The following is a 24,830-nucleotide window of genomic DNA, read 5'->3' as shown; positions in this document are numbered from 1 at the left end:
ATGGGTGAATAAATGAAAGAAAGTGGCTACTGAAATAGATGTGAGAGAAAATGAGGACCCAGACAAGAGACATGTCAGTGGTGGGAAAGAGGGGATGATTTCGAGTCACTTCAAAAAATTAGAATCTATAGAATTTAACAACTAAGTATATATGGCGGTTGAGATTAAGTGCTACAGAAAGAGTAGAGATAAAGGTAATGCTGAGATGACAAACTGAATAATAATAGGTAATGTTTTAGGACTTAGTGTGCTCCAGGGCTAAGCTAAGTGTTGGGCCTAAGTGCTTGATCATATATTACCTAACTTAATTCACAAACTAACCTTAGGAGGAAGGTATAATTCTCATTTACAAGCACTTATATCTATGAGGCATTCAGCTCAAATACTAGGGAGTATATGTTACAACCAGTTTATCCTGATAAGTTCATCAGGAAGACACATTGCTTAACAGGAGCTATTTCACAGGTTTGTTATTACTAATTTTTTCTGTGGCCAAGGTTAGCAACTGATGACTCCTGTTTTGAAGACTCCTTAGGCTACAACTATCATGTTCGTGCTGTGTAGTATAGAACCATTAGTCCTGGATTACTCAACTCATTAAACACATAAGTGAAAAGAAATCTTGCCTCTACCTTTCTATCTACCTGTTTATAGATTATTCAACTGATGGGTATTTTTACTGACCATTAAGTTTGACGTGGTTTTTCAAGTTCTGACTACAACTATGAAAACTGTATGGATTATCACAGATGTTATCAGTTGCCTCCCCCAAGCCCACTCCTTCTTCCTTGCTAGAAGAGCTCCAATTTATAGTTGTATCCACTTTTCACATGGCCATGTGCTCCAGGGAATGTGGGCTCCAGCCTCAGCCCCAGGGAGAGAATTATGACTGGTCTAGTCATGGGAACGTGATTAAATTCGATCAAGTTAAACAAATGTACATAGAAGTCTGCAGGGAGAGTAGGAAGATAGAAAGAACCTGGATCCTTGATCAAATTCCTGGGAAATAAAATTTTCCTCTTTTTTTTTTAGAACAATGTGCTAGATTGTTTTGGTTGTTGCATCTACAAAGAGCCTAACTAACAGACTAAGAAATAGAAAGACCACACATTTCTAAGCATTTTGATTAAGGAGGGAGGTATGAATTAAAGAAGTATTAAATACATTACATCTTTCTTTCAAATTCAAAGGAATTTGGTAATTCCTTTCAAAAGAATGCATACAACTTATTAAAATACCATTCAAAATACATCTGCCTTTAGAAGTTTTCTAAAATCTATCCTGACATTTACTTAATTTGACACTTTAGAAAGTTGCATCATAATTTCCTGTAGCAAATCCTAATTTTCTTAAATCTAACAAGAATGGCAATTTCCTCATATTATAATCCACTTTAAATGTACATATATTCATATGTATACAAATAAAGATGTGTATATATAAGGTCTATAAATATATGTACCTTTTATACTTGTGCTTTGGGGTAATAAAATGTTAATAAAAATGATAACTAGTAATACGAGGGCAAAAATCTAACTTTTACTTGTTGTTAAAAGAATACAATTAAGAAGTTCAATTGGAGATAAAAATATAGCTAATAAAACCTACTATGAGGTTCATAAATCTATAAACGATGTATTTTTGAAAAGTTGAAGAGTAACCACTCTTTAGCACACGTAACAAGCTATTCACAATAAAGAGCAAATACCAAGGCCAAGGCCACATAAGCTTCAGTTTCATGTTTAGCTGCAACCCAGCTGTCCCACGCAACATCCCAGATCCACCTGCTGGCAATCTACGAGAGAAATTTTTAAAAGACAAACTTTAGATTGAGCATTTAAGTAATTTTTAAATCTATGCAAGTTTGATTTTTTTTAAAAGATGCATCAGTATCTTAGAAAGTTCTATTTAGAAGCAATTTGTCAAGGTTTCCCGAATAGTGACACTTCCTGGGCCCACCTTCTCCTTGACTGGGATGGTAGTCATCACCACAGAGACCTCCCTTGGCTGAGAGGCAGGAACAGGAAGCCCTCTGTGATTTGGGTCTAGTAGCTCTGCATAGAGTACCACTCTGCTGTGTTAGAGACCACGATAAGGAATTATTCTTCATGCCCTTAAAATACTTTCAATAGAAAGTTTGTTAGGACCCTGTCTTGAAATGAAGAAATGGCAATGATTCTACAAGCAGACTGTTAGAGAAAATCCTAATCCCTCTGCTTCACTTACAAAGCCATACATGATCTGACTACAGCCTACTTTTCTGTGGTGGATCTACAATGGCCACAAATCCTTTGTGGCTTCCCCTACAAGAGGTTGAGTCTTTTTTTACCCCTTGAATATGAATTGGTCTTGGGGCTTGCTCTGAGCAAAAGAATGTGACATGGTGCAACTTCCAAGCAAGGTCTTAAGAGGTCTTCTGCTCTTACCTTCTCAGAATGCCATGAGGAGACCCTGATCTAAGGAAGGCCATTCAGTCCACTGGAGGATGATGGCTCATGTGCAGGGGAACCCAGGTGCCCCAGCCAACAACCAGCACCCACTGTCAGACACATAACCGAGGCCATCTTGGACCTCCAAGCCCAGTTGAATCATCAGATGGCTGCAAGTGCATCAGTGAGACCAACAGAAAACCACATGGCTAATCCAGGCTGAGCTGACCCACAGAATGATGAGCAAATAAATTGTTGTTGTTTTAAGCTGCCAAATGCTGGGTTGGTTGGGTGTGTAGTAATATTATCTGGTATACATGATACCACTCTCCACTACCCAAATATACTGCAACCATGCTGGTTATTAATCAAGCACACCAAGTTCATTCCTGTCATAGGATCTTTGCCTCCATGTTTGCTCTGCTTGGAAGCTCTTCTCCTCGATCTTGGCACAGCTGGTTTCTTCTTGTCTTTCAGATATCAGAGGGCCTGCCCTGTCTCTAGACAAGCCCAAGTTGCTACTCTGTCACTCTATTATATTGCCCTACCTTAACTTTCCCTATGGAGCACTTTCACCATCCAGAACTTTCCCATTACCTAAGTGTATGTATAGTATGTGATGGTAATTCTCTTCTCCCTCACCTCTGTCTTGCTGACTGTTGTGTGGCCAGCACCTCTCTGCCTGTCCGAGTCCTCCTCTCCATGCTTCCGTGAAGCCTATACAGACTGTGCCCAATGCACATATTAACTTTCAACTCACTAGAAACTTACACAGCCTGGTGGTATTGCATTTTTATTTGTGAATAATAATAATAACCTTACTGTTTATTGAGGTCTCTGTGCTGGAGACTATGTTAAGGATTTTAATACAGATAACCTCATTTAATCATCACAGCAATTAATTATTAAAAGACAATAAACCATCAAAACTAATATGATCAAGAAACAGGGTATCCATACAATTTAATAAATTATTAATAGAAAATTGCCATTTCTAGGTTAGCACTTTTCACATAATTAATAATGAAAGAAAATATGTTTAACAAAATTATCCTTTCATTCAAGAGGCATCTCAGGATCTTCAAGTGCGTTGGAGAGAGGACAATAAATATCAAATCACTGGAGAGGAGAGACCCTATAGTCCTAATTGATAGATGCTGGATAAACAGGTACTTACATTTATTGCCTGACCAGTCTTTTGAATAAATAATACTTTTATAATGAACTTATAACGGTGGTACCCAAATTCTTTCACCGCTAACAATATGCGGTCTGCTAATTCAAGTGACAAATGAGAGAAGACTTTATCATCATATTTGACATCTTCAAGACTTTCCTTTAAAAAAATTAAGAAAAATATTTTAATTTTCAAACGAAACACATTTCTGAGTAAAAATTCAAGTAGGAAACGTGTCTAAATAATACATATAAGTTTTAAAACAATATACATATTCTTAACCAAATAATATTAAATGAATGTTATGCTTACCAATTTATCAATAACAATTTGGAATCATTTTAGGTTTTGATTATGTTTAATTGTTCTTCATTACCAACCCTTAAGCTGTAAGTTTTCCTTCACTGCTTTTGTCTATCAGTTACTAGGGAGAGAGAGTGAAATTTTAAAAGAAAGTTTCTGGGAATTCTTAACTAGAGGAAAGAAATCTTTTTAAAATGTATATATTTGCTAAAATTCAGACTTGGGTTTTGCTAAAGCAAAGGTTACTTGGACTTGGAGCCTGCATTATGTTTTCCTGTCTTCCTCAGTCTCCTCGAATTAAAGCACGCTTCTTTCAAATCCTCTTCCTATGGTTTCTCGCTCCAATGCTTTTTTCTGTGGCCTCCAGGAGAATGCCAAGGAAATCAAGGATTTGTCATCATATTTGTTAATGAGTTAATGCATAGCCGGGGGGAGACGGGTGTGGGCCGTGAAGCACTGCACTTTCCTACAGACCATCGGCAGACCTGGACCATCTAGTGAGCAGATGACATACGCCTTTGATTGACTGACGGACCGAGGATAAATTAGCCAATGTTCTGGGTTCTAGGGGTAGCACATGGACTCCTACCAGCTAATTTTATAGGCATGTAAAACCAAAGACAATGCCCTTTTTTGGTTTTGGTTCCCTTCTAGAATGCTTCCAGATCTAAAACTGTGTTTAGAAACATTTATTTCTGTCAGGCATTTGGCAGTGGCTCTATCTTTTGGACCCTTAGCAACATCCATTCTCTCTTCTGAATCTACCTAACAGATCTCAGGCTTTATCTACCGAAGTGCTCTTTTTAAATAAATAATGAACACTTGCTAGGAAGATACCCACAAGCTCCATCGATATTTGCTATTTCTGTGTCCAGAACTATGTTCAGTGTTCCCTGAACCCAAGGGAAAATCTCTGGCTTTTTACACTCTCTAGCCATCCACCTACATCTCCAATAAGCTGTTCCAGGCCCCATCATGCTCTTTGCAATTCTATAAATTATCATCCATAAATACAATTTGAAATCCTACTATATTCAATAAATTTAAACTCAGTCTATGTGGTAGTGCTGAGTGAGAGATACAACAAAACACACTCTCTCATCACAAATTCTTGCTATTAGTGTTTAGATCAGAGAAGAAGGTAAGCAATAATTATTTTACTGTATTAAATTGAGTTGAATTTCTTTATTTCCTGAAATCATCAGCCATTATATCTTTGCCAAATATCATCTGACAATTATTAGTTCAGTTTAGAAATGTATCTATGTCTGTGGTAGTGGAGGGAGGTTGGAGAGTGGGTCTCCTAAATATTCTTCTGTATTAAGAAAGGTTAATTAATTTAAAGAATGAACTTTGATGTGATTAAAGGGGTAATGATCATTTACACAAAATAAACACCTGCTTTCTTCCCAATAGCTAGGTCACATCAGTTGTAACTGAAGGAATGCATCCTGTAAATCAGAAGGCAGGAGGTAATTTTAAAACAAGGAACACCGCTGCAGTGGGATTAAGCTAGGTGGAGTCCCACAAAGGGAATCACATCAGAAAACTCCTGGGTGCCTGGTGCTCAGAACTAGGGACCAAACATGAAAAAGGAATTCAGAAGAGGTGGTCCTTCAAACAAACTTTCTATAATTAAAAAATTTTAATTTGGTCTTTGATTAGGAAAGATGGTGAAGGGAATTCTTTCCATGTGAACAATGTAGCCTCGGATACCAAAACTAGTGTAAATATTGGTATGAGGATTACAGTACCAGTTTTGTAAAACTGAAGAAGCTTTCTTGGACTAGGACGGAAACATGTGTCTGAGTTTCAAAAAACTGTCTTAAGTGAACTTTTGACTCCAGCCGGTTTAAAAAAGAAAACCTATGCATAAGTTGGGGATTGCCTGTTCTTAGGATGTTTTAGTGTAGTCGGGAACCATGTTTCATTCACATGTAAATATTCAAGATGTTTTTTTTTTACTCATTCCTCCAAATATGGGAGAAACATGGAAACTGAGGGATAAATAATTTATGGATAATTAAGAGTTGAATGAAATAAAAGAATATTCCCTTTAACCTAGCTCATTGGGTCAATGTGAAGATTATTGAGTATGATTGCAAAGTACTTTCATATTTTCAGAGATAAATGCTACAAAAAGTCAACCAGGGTAATTATACTGCCATAAATCTTAATATAGTTTATCAAACCCACAAAGCTAAGATATAGCTATTGTATATATCTATCAACCTACCTTTAATATCTGCTGGACTTTAGTTTCTACTGAATGAGCTTGGAATTTTTTCAATGGCTCCATCCTATATGAATTAGCAAACTTTAACTTTGCCAGGGCACTCTTCCACTCTTTACCTAAATCAGCAATTGAGTCATCAAATGGAGGCTCTACATACTGAACATCATGAAACGATTCTCTCAGTCTTTCTCTCAAAATTTGTGCGTACTGAAAGAAAGGGAGAGAGAGGAAGGAGAGAGGTTTAATTTTTAATTGTAAAATGAAATTTCAGATTTAAAGCTCAGAAATCCATTTTAACAGACTTCTATGATAATGTGGTTGCTAAGTCATAGACTCACTGACTCACTCCTGGCCATCAAGTTGGAAAGAGAAAAAAGAATAGCTAGCTGGCTAGCTATCAGCTATCTATCTGTCTGTAAACACAAATACACATAAACACAAATTTGCACGCATATATTTAGAATATCCATGGAAGATGCAAAAGAACTGCAAACCAGAATAGCATTATGTTCCCTACCCTCAGGTTATGAAAATAGTATCCTTCGTTGTCTTCTTACAATTTTAATTATTTTACTTTTATTTATTTTTCTTTGAATGAGCAATGCAATTATTTAGGTAACACATTCATAACTCTTAAGTCAAAAAGATAATAAAAGTGTATTGATTTGGTATATACATCACTCCATACTTTTCACATTCAGTATTCATTCTGTGACATTCAACACTCCTTAAGGAAATATTTATTTAGTGCCTGATATGGTCCAGAAAAATGCTCTATGTCTTGAAGTTACAGTGGTGAGCTTCCTTATAATAGCCAGGAATTAATTGTTCTACTTGTATCAACTGAACCAAGAACTCTGCATTCATGGAGTTATCATTCTAGTGGGGAGGAAGGCTAGTAGACAATAAAAAGTATATAGGGAAATGAATAAGCTAATTTAAATACTGGTAATCGCTATAAAAATAAAATCACATGACTTGATAGAAACTCACTGTGAGGGACTAAGTTAGATGAATGACCAGAGAAGGTCCCTCTGAAGTAAGATTGGGGCTGAAGTGTAAAAGGAACAGGAAATAGGAAGAGCAAAGACCTCAAAGCAAGAACTTAACACGTTCTAAGAACAGACGTGGGTCAGTGTGTCTGAAGTGTTTTGAGTGAGGCAAAGATGTAACAGGATGAGGCTAGAAAGGCAATCGAGGAGTAGATCGCATAGGACTGAGGAGAATACGGTAAGGAGTTTGGATTTCATTCTCAGAACAACGGGAAGCCATTGGAGAGATTTAAGCAGGCTGGTGATATGTTCTAAATTTCAGTTTTAAGAGGTCATTCTGGCTGGCTGCTGTGTGGTAAACAGACTATAGGGAGGTGAGGGCCTGGATGAAGGTAATAACTTTATAATACTTTTTACAAATAATGCTAACTATGATTAATTTCATAAACTTATAATAATTCCTTTTAACCAGGAACATGGATTGCCTCTGCATTTATATAAAAATTTTTATTTCCAAGTAATATTTTATGTTAAACACATCTTTCAATTTATTCTGAAGTAATTTTTCTTTTGATGCCTCCTTCAAGGTGACTTAAAAACGCATTTTATGCTTTTAGTTGTTTTAATAGAGAAGTATGGTTGTATCCAGCTGTTAAACTTTTATTAATTTTAATATTACCTCTTGATTTTTCTAAATACATAATATAGTTCTACATATTTCTTTCGTCCCTCTTCCTTTTTTATACCTGGCTGCAGAGGCCAGTAGTTTAAAATGTATATATTAAAAATCATATTCATAGGGAGGATTATGGGAGAACATTTATTCTCTGCCTCTGATGCTTCTATGCGGCAGAAACTGTCCTTGGAGCAACACCTCCCTTTCTTTGCACTCTCTTTTGTTCCCTCTGTGGGGATTTATCTGATTGCTGAGTTGGGAAGAGGAAGAGCATGTTTAGTTCAAAATCTTCCCAGCTCTCCTCTTGGCATCTGATTATAACAAGTACATATTACCTATTCCACCACTGCATATGTTTTACAGAGTTAGAACATCATCTTAGATATGTGTGATTGTCGAGTTATTCCCATGACTATTTGGGTGAGCTGGTTTAATTCAAGTAGAAATTGTTACCATTTGCCAGCCTATCTTTCATCACTAATAGTTTGTTAATAAGGTGAGTAATATTGATTTTTGCATGTTAAACCAACCTTGTATTCCTGGAATAAACCCCACTTAGCTATAATATATTATTATTATTTTTACTGGAAGTTTGCACCTTTTGACCCCCTTCACCCATTTTATCCACCCCACATATCTGGCAACCACCAATCTGTTCTCTGTATCTACAAGCAAGGTTTTTTTTAGATTCCACATATAAGTGAGATCATTTGGTATTTGTCTCTCTGTCTGACTTATTTCACTTAGCATAATGCCCTCAAGGTCCATCCATGTTATCACAATGGTAAGATTTTATTCTTTTTTATGTCTGAATAATATCACACTACATATATATAGATAGTCCCCAACTTACAATGGTTCAACTTATGATTTTTCAGCTTTACAATGGTGCAAAAGCAATATACATTCATTAGAAGCCATACTTCAAATTTTAAATTTTGTTTTTTTCCCAGCCTAGTGATATATGGTACAATATTCTCTCAAGATGCTGGGCAGTGGCAGCGAACTGCAGCTCCCGGTCAGCCATGCAATCATGAGGGAACACAACCAATACACTTAACAAACAATCTGTTTGTCACGTTCAGTGCAATATTCAATAAATTACATGAGATATTTAACACTTCATTATAAAATAGGCTTTGTGTGATTTTGCCTAACTGATTTAGGCTAATGTAAGTGTTTAAGGTAGGCTGGCTAAGCTATGATGTTCGGTAGGCTGGGGGTATTAAATGCATATTTGACTTAGAATATTTTCAACTTACAATGGGTTATTGGGATTTAACCCCATCAAAGCTCAAGAAAGATCTGTATACCACAATTTCTTTATCCATTCATCCATTGATGGACACTTAAGGTGTTTCCATATCTTGGCCATTGTAAATAATGCTGCAATTAACGTAGGGGTCCATATATCTTTTCAAATTAGTGTTTTTATTTTCAATGGATAAATATCCAGAGGTTGAATTGCTAGATCATATGGTAGTTCTATTTTTAATTTTTTGAGGAACCTCAAAACTGTTTTCCATAGTTACTGCACCAATTTACATTCCAGCCAATGATGCACAAGGGTTCCCTATTCTCCACCTCCCCATCATTTGTTATCTCTTGCCTTTTTCATAATAAACATTCTAACAGGTGTGAAGTAATAGCTCGTAATTTTGAATCACATTTCCCTGCTTTTGGAGTCAGATCCAAAAAAAGTCATCTCTAAGAACAATTACAAGGAGCTTACTGCCTATGTTTTCTTCTAGGAGTGTTATGGTTTCAGGTCTTAGATTCAAGACTTTAATCCATTTTGAGTTATTTTTTGTGTGTATGTGGAGTAATATAGTGGTCCAGCTTTCCCAACACCATTTGTTGAAGAGACTGTCCTCTCTACACTGTATATTCTTGGCTCCTTTGTCATAAATTAATTGGCCATATATGCATCAGTTTATTTCTGGATTCTCTATTCTGTTCCATTGATATATGAGTGTGTGTTTATGCCAAGGCCATACTGTTTTGATTACTATCTTCATTATATAGTTTGAAATCAGGGAGCATGAAGACTCCAGCTTTGTTCTTCTTTCTCAAGACTGCTTTGGCTATTTGGTTTTTTTGTGGTTCTACACAAATTTTGGGATTGTTTGTTCTATTTCTCTGAAAAATGCCATTGGAATTTTGATAAGGACTACATTGAATCTGTAGATTGATTTGAGTAGTATGGAAATTATAACAATATTAATTTTTCCAGTTCATGAGCATGGACTATATTTCCATTTATTTATGTCTTCTTCAATTTCTTTTATCAGTTCTTACAGTTTTTCAGTGTACAGGTCTTTCACCTCCTTAGTTAAATTTATTCCTAGGTATTTTATTCTTTTTGTTGCAATTGTAAATGGGATTGTTTTCTTAATTTCTCTGATAGTTATTAGTGTATAGAAATGTAATAGATTTTTTATATTGATTTTGTATCCTAAAAATTTGCTGAATTTATTTATTAGTTCTAAGTCTTTTGGTGGAGTCTTTAGGGTTTTGTATATACACTATTATGTCATAAAAATAGCGAGTTTTACTTCTGCATTTTAAGTTTGGATGCATTTTATTTCTTTTTCTTGCCTAATTGCTCTGGCTAAAACTTCCAATATTATGTTGAATAAAAATGGAAAGAGTGTGCATCCTTGTCTTTTTCCTGATCTTAGAGGGAAAGCTTTCAGCTTTTCACCATTGAATATGATATTACCTGTGGGTTTGTCATATTTGGCTTTTAGTAGGTTGAGATACATTCCCTCTGTACTCACTTTGTTGAGAGCTTTTTATCATAAATGGATCTTGAATTTTGTCAAATGCTTTTTCTGCATGTATTGATATGATCATTTGATTTTTATCCTTCATTTGGTTAATGTGGTGTATCACATTGATTTGGGGGATGTTGAGCCATCCTTGCATCCTCTAATAATTCTTTGATCATGATGTATGATCTTTTTAATGTATTGTTGAATTCAGTTTACTAGTATTTTGTTGAGGATTTTTGCATCTATGTTCATCAGAGATGTTGGCCTATAATTTTCTTTTCTTGTGGTGTCCTTGTCTGGTTGGGTCTCAGGGTAATTCTGGCCTCATAAAATGAATTTGGAAGTGTTCACTCCTCTTGTATTTTTTGGAAGAATTCATATTAATTCTTTTTTGAATGTTTGGTAGAATTCACCAGTCAAGCTGTCTTGTCCTGGACTTTTGTTTCTTGGGGAGCTTTTGATTACTAGTTTAATCTTCCTACTAGTAATTGCTCTGTTTGGATTTTCTATTTCTTCATGATTAAGTCTTACAGGTTTTATGTTTCTAGGAATTTACCTATTTCTAGATTGTCCAAATTGTTAGCATGTACTTGTTCATAGTAACCTCTTATCATCTTTTGTATTTCTGTGGTATCAGTTGTAAGATCTCCTCTTTCATTTCTGATTTTATTTGTTTAAGCTCTCTCTTTTTCTCCTTGTGACTCTAGCTAAAGGTTTGCCAATTTTGTTTCTTTTCAAAGAACCAGCTCTCAGTTTCACTGATCTTTTCTATTGTCTTTTTAGTTTCTATTTCATTTATTTACACTCTGATCTTTGTTATTTCCTTCCTTCTACTAACTTTGGGCTTTGTTTACTCTTCTTTTCCTAGTTCCTTGAGGCGTAAAGTTAGGTTGTTAGAGATTTTTCTTCCTCCTTAAGGTTGGCATTTACAGCTATAAACTTCCCTCTTAGAACTCCTTTTGCTGCATCCCATAAATTTTGGTATATTGTATTTGCATGTACATTTGTCTCAAGGTATTTTTTCTTTTAAGATTGGCACCTGAGCTAACAATTGTTGCCAATCTTTTGTTTTTTCTGTTTTTCCTCCCCAAATCCCCCCAGTACATAGTTGTATATTTTAGTTGTGGGTCCTTCTAGTTGTGGCATGTGGGACACCACCTCAACATGGCCTAATGAGTAGTGTCATGTCCACGCCCAGGATCTGAAGCGGCAAAGCCCTGGGCAGCTGAAGTGGAGTGTGAGAACTCAGCCACTTGGCCACAGGGCCAGCCCTGTCTAAAGGTATTTTATAATTTCTCTTTTGGTTTCTTGTTTACCCAGTTGTTGTTTAATTGCCATATATTCGTGAATTTTCCAGTTTTCTTCTTGTAATTGACTTCTAGTTTCATACCATTGTGATTGGTAAAGACTTTTGATATGATTTCAATCTTCTTAAATTTATTAAGACTTTTTTTCTGGCCTAACATATGCTCTATCCCCAAGAATGTTCCAGGTGCACTTGAGAATGTATATTCTGCTGCTTTTGGATGGAATGGTCTGTGTATATCTGTAAAGTCCATCTGGTCTAATGTGTCATTTAAGGCCAATGTTTCATTATTGATTTTCTGTCTGGGTGATCTATCCATTGATGTAAGTGGGGCATTGAAGTCCTCTACTTTTATTGTATTTTTTTCTATTTCTCCTTTAGTTCTGTTAATACTTGCTTTACATGTTTAGGTGTTTCTATGTTGAGTGCAGTATATTTTATTCTTACATATTGTTGGATTTAATTTGTATAATTTTGTTATGTTTTTTGCATCTATGTTCATGATGAATATTTGTCTGTTTTCTTGATATTAGTCTGGCTTTGCTAGCAGGGTAATGCTGGCCTCAGAAGATGAATTGAAAAGAATTACCTCTTCTTCAGTTTTCCAGAATACTATAATATTTGGCAGAAACTCACCAGAAAAGCCATCTGGGCCTGGAGTTTGTTTTATGGGGAGGTTTTAAACTACAAATTAATTTTCTTTAATAGATATATGGGCTATTCAGTGTATCTATTATTTTTTGAGTGAGCTATGGTAGTGTGCGTCTGTATATTAGTTTCCTAGAGCTGCCATAAGAAAATACCATAGAACAGTTGGCTTAAACAACAAATTTATTTGCTCACAATTTTGGAGGCTGGAAGTCCAAGATAAAGGCGCCCACAGTTGGTTTCTCCTGAGGCTCTCTTGCAGATGGCTGCCCTCTTGCTGCCTCTTCACATGGTCATCCCACTGTGCATGCTTGGCCATGGTGTGTCTGTGTCCTCCTCTCCTCTTCTAAGCACATCAGTCAGACTGGATGAGGGCACACTCTTACAGCCTTATTTTAACTCAATTACCTCTTTAAAGGACCTATCTCCACAAACACTCACATTCTGAGGTACTGAGGGTTAGGACTTCAACATATGAATTCTAGGGGAACACAATTCATCCCATAACACTGTCTTTCAAGGAATTTGTGCATTTCATCCACGTTGTTGAACTTACGATCATAGCTGTTCTTAGTATTTCCTTATGATCCTTTTAATGTCTATCAAGTCTGTAATGATTCCTCCTTTTCATTCCTGGTAATAATAATTTATCTTTCTTCATTGTTTTCCTGCTTGGTCTGGCTTGATCAAGTGTTGGCAAACTTTTTCTGCAAAAGGCCAGTTGCTAAATATGTTAGGCATCTTGGGCCAAATATGGACTCTTCATTTCTCCTTCTCCTCCTCCAACTCCCTCTTTCCCTCCACTACCTCCCCATCTTCCTCAATTCTTTTAAAATAACCCTTTGAAAATAGACAAACCATTCTTAGTTTACAGGCTGTACAAACACAGGCTGAGAACCAAATTTTACCCACAGGCTGTGTTGGCCAACCTCTGGGCTAGAACCTTACCAATTTTATTGATCTTTCCAAAAGATCATCTTTGGTTTCATGGATTTTCTTTATTGCTTTTCAGTTTATTATTTCATTTATTTCCTCTCCTTTTTATTATCTCTTTCCTTTTGCTTACTTTTAGCCTAATTTGGTCTTCTTTTAAATAATTTGATCTGATGGTTATTGATTTGAAATCTTTCTAATATAAGTATTTGAGGCTATAAATTTCTCTAAGTACTGCTTTACTTACACCCTACAATTTTTGAAATGTTGTATTTTCATTTTCAGCTTAAAACATTTTTCTCTTTTACCCATGGATTAGTTAGAAGTGTGCCATTTAGTTTACAGACAATTTGTAATTTTCCATGTATGTTTATTACTGATTTCTAATTTATTCCATTGTGGTCTAGAGAACATACTTTGTATAATCTGAATCCTTTTAATGTTATTGGGACTTGTTTTATGTCCCAGCACATGTTCTTAGTAATGTTCCACTTATTCTTCTAAGTAATGTTTATTTGGCTGTGGTTGCATGGATTATCCTATAAAGTCTACTAGTTTGAGTTGGATTATGGTATTGTTCATATCTTTTGTATCCTCACCAGTTTTTTGTCTACTTGTTCTATCAACTATCGAGAGAGGGACAAGATAGAGATGTGTGTTAAAATTTCCAACCATAATTATGGATGTCTACTTCTGTGAGAAGAAATTAAAGCTTTCACTTCATGTATTTCAAAGCTCTGACATTAGGTGCATAAATATTAAGGATTGTCATGTCTTTCTGAAGAAGTGACCTCTTAATATTATGAAATGAACCTCTTTATCTCTCATATTGTTTAGAAATGTACTTTGATAATAATAGAGGCAGTCCAGCTTTCTTTTGATCATTGTTCACAAGGCATATCATTCTCAATTCTTTCATTTTAACCTAATTGTGTATTTAGACTTCAAATGTGTTTCTTGTAGACAGTACATAGTTTTACCTTGCTTTTATAGCCAATGATAATATGTGAATTTTAATTGGGGTATTTATAACATTTATATTTAATGTAGTTGATGTGATTGAGTTTAAGTCCATCATACTGTTTTTTGCTTCCGATTTGTCCCATCTGTTCTTTGTTCTCTTTATTTTTTTCTGCTTTATTTTGAATTATTTTTAATGATTCTATCTTACATCATTTGTTGGTCTATTAGCTTTCTTCTTTTCCAGTGGTGGTTTTTGGGTTTGCAGTATGTATTTTTAACTTATCAGTCTACTTTCATGTCATATTATACCACTTCATGTTTAGCATAAGTGCTTTACAATGGCATACTTCTTTCCCCTCTTCCCACTTCTCTGGCCTTTGTGCTGGTATTGTCATGTATCCTACATCTACAAATGGTATAAATCCATCAATATGTTGTTATTTTGGATTTAATCACCTATCTTTAAATCGATTTAAAAATAAGGAAAGATATATCTTTTTCTACTTATTTATCACTCCCAATGCTATTTCTTGTTTAGATAAAGACTTACATCTCATATCATAGTCCTTTTGCTTGAAGGACTTCCTTTAACAATTCTGACAGTGTAGGTTTGGTGATGAATTCTTTTAGATTTCATATATCTGAAAAACTCATTATTTTGCCTTTGTTTTTAAAACATATTTTCACTGGGTATTGATGATTGCTTCAACTTTAAATATACTTTAAAGTATCTTTTAGAACAGCTTAGCCCAGCCTAGCTTAAACATGTCCAGGACACTTACATTAGCCTACAGTTGGGCAAAATCATCTAACTCAAACCCGATTTTATAATAAAGTATTGAATATCTCATGTAATTTACTGAATACTGTACTGAAAATGAAAAACAAAATGGTTGTATGGGTACAGAATGGGTGTATCAGTTGTTTACCCATAGGATCATGTGGCTGACTGAGAGCTTCGGCTTGCTGCCACTACTCAGCATCATGAGCTAGCCTGGGAAAACATCAAAACTCAAAATTTGACATATGGTTTCTACTGAATGTCTATCACTTTTGCATCACTGTATTGTCAAAAAATCGTTAAGTCACGCCATCATAATTTGGGAACTCTCTGTACTTTAAAGACGATTCCTCAACGTCTCTTGGCTTGCATTGCTCCTGATAAGTCTGCTGTTATTTCCTCTTTGTTCCCCTGGACAATCATGCACACCATAACAATGTTTCAGGCAGTGATGGACAGCACATATGATGGTGGTCTCCTGAGATTATAATGGAACTGAAAAATTCAACTAGAGACATTCTAGTCATCATGGTGTTGCAGCACAACACATTATTTATGTTTTGTGGTGATGGTGTAAACAAATGTACTGTGGTGCCAGTTATACAAAAGTATAGCACATACAATTATGCACAGTACATAACACTTGATAATAATAAACTATGTTACTGGTTTATGTATTTACTATACTTCTTATTGTTGCTTTAGAGCATACTCTTTCTACCCATAAAAAGCTTATTGTAAAACAGTATGCCATGTTACACCAGCAGCAGCCTCATACATGTTTACTGAGTCCCTTGATCGCATCATTTTCTCTTGTGCTCAATTAAATCTCATGTTGTTTTGGTCATCACGGCCCCCAAGCATACAAAACACACTGCTAATGTTGCCAGTAAGAGGCCAAGTTGAGCGATTGATGTGGAAACAAAATTAAAAGTGATTAAGGACTATGAAGATGGAAAATCAGTGATGGTTACTGCTCACCAGTCACAAATGTTCCATTCTACCATAGCTACAATCTTAAAGAAGAACAAAGTGGTGGAAGCTGGATAAAGGATCTGCTTCACTGAAGGCAAGACTACCAAAAATTCAAGCATGGCCTACCTCAGACATGGAGAAACTTCTAATGACCTGGACTGAAGACCAGACACAGACGTGTGTCTCTCTCAGCACCATGTTTATCACAGCCAGACCAAAAAGTTCATTTGCAAAGTTGAAAGAAAAGGCTGGACTAAATTACAATGCTGAATTTACTCCTAGCTCTGGGTGGTTTAAACCATGCAAGAAGAGTTATTCATTACACAATGTGATAATGAGTGGCACTTCTGTGAATGCCAATGTGAAGGCAGCTAAGAACATTTGGAAACTGTAGATCAGCTGATTGTGGAGGGAAATTGCCTACCTGCCAGAGCAAACATTCAATATGGAATAAAGCCTCCCTATTCTCGAAATGGATGTCTGAAAGGACTTTCCTCTATAATGAGGCAAAGTCAATGCCAGGTTTCAAGGCTTTTAAGGACAAGATAACAGTCTTGCTTAGGGGTAATGTTGCATGCTCCAAATTGAAACCCTTTGTGACCTGTCACACTGAGAACCCCAAGGCCTTCAAACATATCAATAAGCGCACACTCCCAGTGTCCTATAGGAGCAATAAGAAGTTATGGCTAACCTAGCTCCTCTTCCAAGACAATCTCCTGACAGCTACGCCAGTGAAATGGAGAAATACTATTTGGAGAATAACATACCTTTCAAGATTTTCCTCATTGTTGATAACGCTCCTAAACATCATTCTTTTATTGCTGATGCTTATCCCAATATCAAAGTGGAATTTCTCCCTCCAAACACCACATCTTTGATTCAACCAATGGACTAAGGAGTTATAGTATCTTTTAAGGCCTACTACCTGAGGACGACCTTTGTCTAGGGTATTGCTGCAACTGAGGAATACACTAAGGCAATTCTGGGAGGATTACAATCTTTATGACTGCATCACGAATGTTGTTTCGGCTTGGGGTCATGTCCCTCCAAGTACATAAATGATATCTAGAAGGAGACACTTCAAAGGTTTTTCCATGATTTCAAACGACCTGAGATGGATGAGAGGGTTGCAAACATCAATAAGGTTGTGGTTGAGATTGCAAACAACTTTAACCTGGGTGAATGAGGATGACATTGAGGAGCGCCCAAAGATGGTTCCTATGGAATTGACTAATAAGAAGTTATTGGAATTGGAACAGGAATGCATAGCTGAACACGCACAGGAATGCAGGGGCAAGAGAAAAGGAAACTGGAGGAGAAGAAAAAGAACTCTCAAGAAAATTTACAGTGAAGGATTTAGCAAAAGCTATTACAGACTTCAACAAGCTCCTAAAAAAGTCTGAAAACATGGACTGGAACACCAAAAAGTTTTCATTGACAGGAATGTTCATGGTGCATTATCTGCTTATAAGCAAATCTATGATGAAAAAAAAAAGAAACAAATCAAGCAAACCACCATGGACATATTTCTGAAAAGAGTGACACCTCCTTAAGAAGAGCCTCAGGGAGGTTCTTCAGGAGGTATTCCATCTGAAAGCTTTATCATATGAGATGACAGCTCCATCTGTTACTGCCCCTGAAAACCTTCCAGTGAGACAAGATGTGGAGGTAGGGATCATTAGTGATATTTATGTTCCTGACTCAGTGTAGGCGTAGGCTAATGCATGCGCTGTGTCCTAGATTTTAACAACAAAAAAATAAAAAGTATTTTTTTTTAATTTAAAGAAAGAAAACAGCCTATAGCATAAGGATATAAAGAAAATATCTTTGTACAGGTGAACAATGTGTGTTTTAAGCTAAGCGTTACTGCAAGAGTCAAAAAGTTAAAAAAATAAGTTCATAGAGTAAAAAAGCTACAGTAAGCTAAGCTTAATTTATTATTAAAGGCATTTTTAAAAATCAACTTATGGTGACCTAAGTGTACATATAAAGTCTATGGTAGTGTAATGTCCTAGGCCTTCACATTTACTCACCACTCACTCACTCACCCAGACCACTTTCCAGTCCTGCAAATTCCATTCATGGTAAATGTTCTACACAGATGCATCATTTTTTAAATTTTTCATGCCATATTTATACTATATCTTTCCTATGTTTAGATACACAAATACTTACCATTGTGTAACAATTGCCTACAGTATTCAGTACAATAAACTGCTGTACAGGTTCCTAGCCTAGGAGCAATAGGGTAAACCATACAGCCTAGGTGTGTAGTAGGCTCTACTATCTAGGTTTGTGTAAGCAAACCCTATGATATTTGCACAATGACAAAATCACCTAACAACCCATTCCTCAGAATACATCCTCATTGTTAGGCGATGCACAACTGTACTTGAAGTTTTTTTATTCTAGTTGCCATTAAATTTTTTTAAAACTTTTTATTGAGATTATGATAAGTTTACAACCTTGTGAAATTTCAGTTGTACATTATTGTTTGTCAGTCATGTTGTAGGTGCACTACTTCACCCTTCATGCGCACCCCCAGACCCCCTTTCCCCTGGTAACTACTAATCAGTTCTCTTTGTCTACATGTTTACGTTCCACATATGAGTGGAGTCATACAGATTGTCTTTCTCTATCTGGCTTATTTCACTGAACATAATACCCTCAAGGTCCATCCATGCTGTTGTGAATGGGACACTTTTATCCTTTTTTATAGCTGAGTAGTATTCCATTGTGTGTGTGTGTGTGTGTGTATATATATATATATATATATACATACATACCATATCTTCTCTATCCAATCATCAGTTGATGGGCACTTAGGTTGCTTCCATGTCTTGGCTATTGTAAATAACGCTGCAATGAACAGACGGGTGCATGGGACTTTTGAAATCCCTCATTTCAAGTTCTTTGGATACCCAGTAGTTGGGTGGCTGGGTCATACAGTGTGTCTATTTTTAATTTTTTGAGAAATCTCCATAATGCTTTCCACAGTGGCAGCACCAGTCTGCATTCCCACCAGCAGTGTACGAGGGTTCCTTTTTCTCCGCAACCTCTCCAACATTTGCTACTTTTTCTTTTGGTTATTTTTGCCATTCTAACAGGTGTAAGGTGATATCTTAGTGTAGTTTTGATTTGCATTTCCTTGATGGTCAGCGATGATGAGCATCTTTTCATGTGCCTATTGGCCATGCGTATATCTTCTTTGGAGAAATGCCTGTTCAAGTCCCCTGCCCATTTTTTGATCAGGTTGTTTGATGTTTTGTTTTGAGTTGTGTGAGTTCTTTATATATTATGGAGATTAACCCTTTGTTGGATGTACGACTTGCAAACATTTTTTCACAATTGGAGGGTTGTTTTTGTTTCAATCCTGTTTTCCTTTGCCTTGAAAAAGCTCTTTAGACTGACGAAGTCCCATTTGTTTCTTCTTTCTATTGCTTCCCTTGTCTGAGAAGACATGGTGTCCCAAAAGATCCTTTTGATACTGATATCAAAGAGTGTACTGCCTACATTTTCTTCTAGAAGCCTTATGGTTTCAGGTGTCACCTTCAGGTCTGTCATCCATTTTGAGTTTACTTTTGTGAATGGTGAAAGACAATGGTCAATTTTCATTCTTTTACATGTGGCTGTCCAGTTTCCCAAGCACCATTTGTTGAAAAGACTTTCTTTTCACCATTGTATACCTTCAGCTCCTTTGTCAAAGATTAGCTGCCCATAGATGCGTGGTTTCATTTCCGGGTTTTCAATTCTATTACACTGATGTGCGCACCTATTTTTGTACCAGTACCACACTATTTTGATTACTGTAGCTTTGTAGTATGTTTTAAAGTCAGGGATCCTGACGCCTCCAGTTTTGTTCTTTTTTCTCAGGATTGCTTTAGCATGCCTTTAAATTTTTAAATCACTGATTTTAAGCAATTTGACTATTATGACTCAGCATAATTTTTTCATGTTTCTTGTGCTTGAAATTCATCAAGCTTCTTTGATTTGTGGGTTTCTAGTTTTCATCAAATTTGGAAACTTCTCACCCATTATTTCTTCAATTTTTTTTTTTGTCTGTCCTCTTTCCTCTCGTCACTTGGGGACTCAAAACATAAGAACAAAATTTTTGCCTGAAATTTTTCCATAGCTCGTTGATGTCTCCTAATTTTTTTTTTCAGGCTTTTATTTCCATTGCTGTCTCTAACTTCACGAATCCCTTGTTCTGTATTGTCAAATCTGCTGTTAATTCTATTCATTATATTTTACATATGACACTGTATTTTTCATCTGTAGAAGTTTGATTTTGATTTAGCTTGCTCAATCTTTCCTCTACATGCTTGAACATACAGAATGTAAAAACTGTTTTATAATATAAATATTATATAACTAATTTGATAAAAACTAATATAATACAACTGTTTCATAACTGCTTTAGTATCTTTTTTTAGTACTAGAGAATTAGTAACTAATTCTCTCCCGCATCATTTCCGGGTGTTTTATTGCTTGTCTCTTCTCATTTTGCATTGTATTTTCCTGCTTCTTTGTAGGTCTACTAATATTTAATTGGACACACATTGTGAATTTACCTTATTTGCATACATTTTTGTACCCTTGTAAATATTCTTGAACTTTCTTCTAGAATGTAGTAACTTGGAAAGAGTTAAATTCTCTTGAGGCTTGTTTTTGAGCTTTGAAAGGCCAGGTTAGAGAAATCTTCAAGTGTAGGGCTATTTTCCCCCACAGTACTGAGATAACACACTTCTCAGCACTCTAACCAATCTCTTGTGATTTACATGGTTTTCCATTCTTCCTGGTGGGAACACCAACTATTTCACATAAGTCCAAGGATTTTTTCCTGCTCCTCTGAGTGATTCTTTCTCTGGCCACAGGTGGTTTCCTCACCTGATGCACTAATCTGAAGACTTGAGGAAAATCCTCTGCACATCTCTGAAGCTGTTTGTACAGCTCTCTGCTAATACTCTATTCTGCAGACTCATAACACCTTGGCCTATCTTGGTTCCCAAATCCTTCTCAACTAAGGGTGACCTCTCCATAAGATGTGAGCTGGAATCCCTCACCAGGCAGTAAGTTAGGGGAAATCCTGGGCCTCACCTTTCTGTTCCCCTCTCAGAGATCACTACTGTGTCTGGCCTTACAACCAACTGATAGAAACAACTGCTTCATACATTGTTATTTTCAGCAGCTTCTGGTAGGAGTTATTCATGTTGGCTGCCAGAAGCAGTCCTTTATCAGAAATAAATCTACTATTTTCACCATCTGCCAGGCTGCTTTATGTTTTAGTTGGGGAAGAGAAGCATTACTAGCTCCCTAAACCTCTTAAAAACAAAATATTTATCTTGGTGTTTTTCATTAAGAGAAAGTTCCCTAGGGTAATTATCTTCTTTCTCCCCACAATATACTCAAGGGATACAACTACACTGCACCATAAACAGTGGCTCCCAACCACAATGATTCCCTTGAGGAGAGGGCATGCACCTGCTGTGTGAAAACAACATTCCATTATGCTGAAAACTCACTTCTCTACATTTCTTCCTTATGTATCATATTGGCCTTCCAATTTAGTATTCTCTTTACTAAGAGTATTTCATCCCTTTATTAAGGAAGAATATTTGTAATCACTTCTGAAAACTAGGCATACGTTTTAAATATGATCAACTTCTGGCATCTACTAAAACAACCTGAGTTTAATTATTCAACCTATTGATAAGGCATTTCCTTACGTTAACGGTACTTATAATCCTAGAATAAACCAAGCTTGGTCATGGAATGCCATTACATTGGTGTATTTCTAAATGCCATTTTCCAGTATTTAAGATTTTCAAATGTACACAAGTGAGACTAATCAAGTTTTCAACTTTTTGTAATGCGTTTAACGTTCTGGGATCTTTGGTTGTAAGAAATAAGAAATCATTCTTGTTAAGCAAAGCTGTATTAATTGGGAAGACATGGAGAAGCTCACAGAATGAAAGAGAAGGCTGAAGAACCAGACACGAACCACTTCAGCAGGTCACCCTCAATATGGATGAAACTAAAGCAGTTTCTTGCATCACTCCAGGAAGAGTTCATCTAATTAGCCTAGTTTTGGTCTTATTCTCACCATACAGTTAAGGAAACTGACTGACAGTCCCACTGAAATGCTACCCAATGGGGGATGCATTAATTCTCCAAAGGAAAATCAAGATCCCCCTACTAGAAAAGAAATGGATGCAAGCTAAAGTCAAAAGATGTTTATATTGACTGAATTGTATGTCCTAATTTTTCCTATGCCCAGGAACATGGGAATTATCAGCCACCTGAAAGTTGGCTCACTGTCCTCAGACATCTACTGAGCATTTGCGGAATCCCTTCTCAGCATCTTCCCAACTATTCATCTATTCACATTTCTTATGTGTAGAAGCCTAGATTTTAAGGACACCTACAGTTGATCACATCCAGATCATATAAACAAGAACTGCCTTGGTCTGTATCCCCTTCTGCCCAGATTTTGGCTATATACCAAGTGTACCGATGTGTGTCCTCCTTTTGGATTCAGGTTTACTCATTTTTCAAGACTTCAGACCTTTGGCAGACTCGAAGTTTATAAAAGACACCTCTGTCTGCCTCAAAATACATTTTTCTTTACTGCAGGTGACCTATCTGTTACTCACTTATTGTGAGGCAATGCAGCAGTTTCTGAGGGCACAACATTTAAAGTTCCACAGGTTAAGGTTTCTAGCCTGGCTCTGCTTTTTCTCAGTTGTGTGAACTCGCCCCATTTTTTTCTCCTACTTTGGTTTGTTCTTTCCTTTGCAAAATGCAGACATCAAAGACCTGTCACTGGAACCTCAAACACTGCCACGACCTTTTTTTGAGAATTCTCTTTTTGACACTTGAAATGTTTTAGGATCTCTAAAAATTAGTGTTTTACCTGTTATCTTCCCTCCTCCCTATCAATCACGGGTCCCATGAATTGGTGATGAAAGGAGACCACACAGACGCGTGGACCAGGAGCCCGGAGCACTGGTTCTGGTCTCAGCCCTATCATCGCACAGTTTCGTCTCACTGCACAAACTTTTCCCCCTTAAAGTCTCCATAAAAGGTGAATCTCGATTACAGTGATGGGTCACATAGAAACCCCAGGGTTACACCACCAATGAAATCGAATGGCATTTCCTACAGTTTCAGACAAGATAAGGTGCAGGACATTTTCAATTTAACTTTTTCCTCCTGTATACTCTTCCAACACCGACAGTGCTGCTGTTTTCAAGATCTCGTAACATCTCATCGCTCCGCTGGCATCTCAGACACCTGTCTTGTCTTCAATCCACCACACTCGCTCCTTTCGGGTAAGACCGCCTCTGGCTTGTGAGATGCCACCAGATACACTGCAATTACGTATTCCCGTGAAGAGGGACAAAACGCTTAGGAAACCCGTAGGCTGAGAAGTCTGGAGAGGGTCGCAGACGGCCTCGTCGGCTCTTCCGACCCGGGAACGCGGACTCCACCGCGGTCCGCCAGCACGCGGCCTCAGGGCGGGCCCGCGGACTTCCGCTCCGCACCGGAAGCGCCCCGCCGCCCTTGCCGGGGAGCCCCCCGCCGTCGCCGCACTCACGGCCTCCTTCTCGAACATGCTCGGCCTCCTCTCTTTCCGAGGCGTCGACGGTGGCTGCTGAGCGGGCTGGTTTGCCGGCAGCTTCCCGCCTCGGCCTCGCTTCTCCATCCTGGCCCGCGCTCCGAGACGCCCAGCTCCTCCGTCCGCGTCCGCCCTCAACGTCTCTGCAGCTTCCCGCGAGAGCGCAGGTCTCGCGCATGCGCCGCTCCCGCCGGACGTGAGCGCAAGAGGGAGGCAGGGTAGGGGCGGAGCGCTCCGTGCGTCATCCCGCGGCGCCGGCGGCCAGGAGCCGGAAGTCATGGAGGTAGAGCGGGCGGGAAGCGCGCCCGTGCTGGCCCGGCGCCCGCCGCCGTGCTGGCCGCGCCCCTCTGGCGGGGCGGCCTTGGCGGGGGGCGCGGGAGGGTCTGCCCATCCCACCGGCTCCAAGCGGGCTCCTGGGCGGGGTTCCGGGCCCCCTCGTGTCTGCGTCTGCGCAGGTCCCCTCTCCCGCGCTGTCGGCTCCCGGCGTGAGGGGGCACCGGCGCTTGTTCTCCGGGCCCCCTCCCTGTCAGCTCCCTGGGCCACGCGGGCGAACAGAGGGTGTGAGGATTAGCGTGACGCCGTGCGCACGCGCGCGGGGACGGACGGGCTCTAACGCGTGACCCGGCGCCGGGCGTGCGGCCGAGCGCGCGACGGCGGCGCGTTCTCCCCGCGCTCGTCCCCGCGTGTCGCTTCTCTGCGTCGCCGCCAGGACCGCCTCCGCGCGCCCACGTGCCGTCGCCGTGAGTCCGCGGCTGTCCGGTGACGACTGGAGCCCAGTCGCCGAGTCTCGCGGGCGGCTGCGCACCGCACGCCGGGGAGGGCTGTACTCGTTACCGCCTTGGGACGTCAGACGTCAGACGTCTGTCGTCAGTGTTAGCCATAGCTCTGCGTCTTGAGTGCTGCGTGCTAGGTACTCCTCACGTATTATCTGTAGTGCCTGCAGCCCCGGAAGGTGATGGTATTTGGCACAATTGACAGTTCACACTGGGCTCAGACACGTTAAATAACTTGCAAGGCAA

General features: G+C 38.2%; 2 protein-coding genes across 3 annotated transcripts in view; one reads left to right on the top strand and one right to left on the bottom strand.

Annotated features, from left to right (window-relative positions):
* Positions 1-1,531: 1,531 nt before the first annotated feature.
* On the bottom strand, positions 1,532-24,105 carry DYNLT2 (dynein light chain Tctex-type 2). Its single transcript, XM_046669331.1, has 4 exons — positions 23,791-24,105; positions 6,146-6,352; positions 3,607-3,765; positions 1,532-1,795 (listed from the first exon to the last, which is right to left on the bottom strand). Exons 1-4 carry the CDS (start codon positions 24,088-24,090, stop codon positions 1,685-1,687), a joined length of 777 nt encoding a protein of 258 aa, XP_046525287.1. The 5' UTR covers positions 24,091-24,105; the 3' UTR covers positions 1,532-1,684.
* ERMARD (ER membrane associated RNA degradation) overlaps positions 24,041-24,830 on the top strand; it is a 26,813-nt gene continuing 26,023 nt past the window's right edge. The window contains exon 1 of one of the 2 annotated variants that reach the window (XM_046669326.1): positions 24,041-24,094. In XM_046669326.1, coding sequence (XP_046525282.1) covers positions 24,089-24,094 — 6 coding nt within the window. In that variant the 5' untranslated portion in view covers positions 24,041-24,088. The other variant, XM_046669330.1, reaches the window with a different exon arrangement.

This window comes from Equus quagga, chromosome 8 (assembly GCF_021613505.1).
Source record: "Equus quagga isolate Etosha38 chromosome 8, UCLA_HA_Equagga_1.0, whole genome shotgun sequence".
In the NCBI taxonomy this organism is placed as follows: Eukaryota; Metazoa; Chordata; class Mammalia; order Perissodactyla; family Equidae; genus Equus; species Equus quagga.
The sequence above is the reverse complement of the archived record's forward strand: the minus strand, read 5'-3'. Positions and strand labels throughout refer to the sequence as shown.

What these genes read in the sequence shown, in the direction of transcription:
- DYNLT2 (XM_046669331.1), bottom strand. Translation starts at nt 24,090, where the DNA reads ATGACTTCCGGCTCCTGGCCGCCGGCGCCGCGGGATGACGCACGGAGC. An exon ending in GCATGTTCGAGAAGGAGGCC is followed by an intron (nt 6,353 to 23,790) that starts GTGAGTGCGGCG and finishes CCTTTCTTTCAG; the next exon opens with TACGCACAAATTTTGAGAGA. An exon ending in AAGTCCAGCAGATATTAAAG is followed by an intron (nt 3,766 to 6,145) that starts GTAGGTTGATAG and finishes ATTTTTTTAAAG; the next exon opens with GAAAGTCTTGAAGATGTCAA.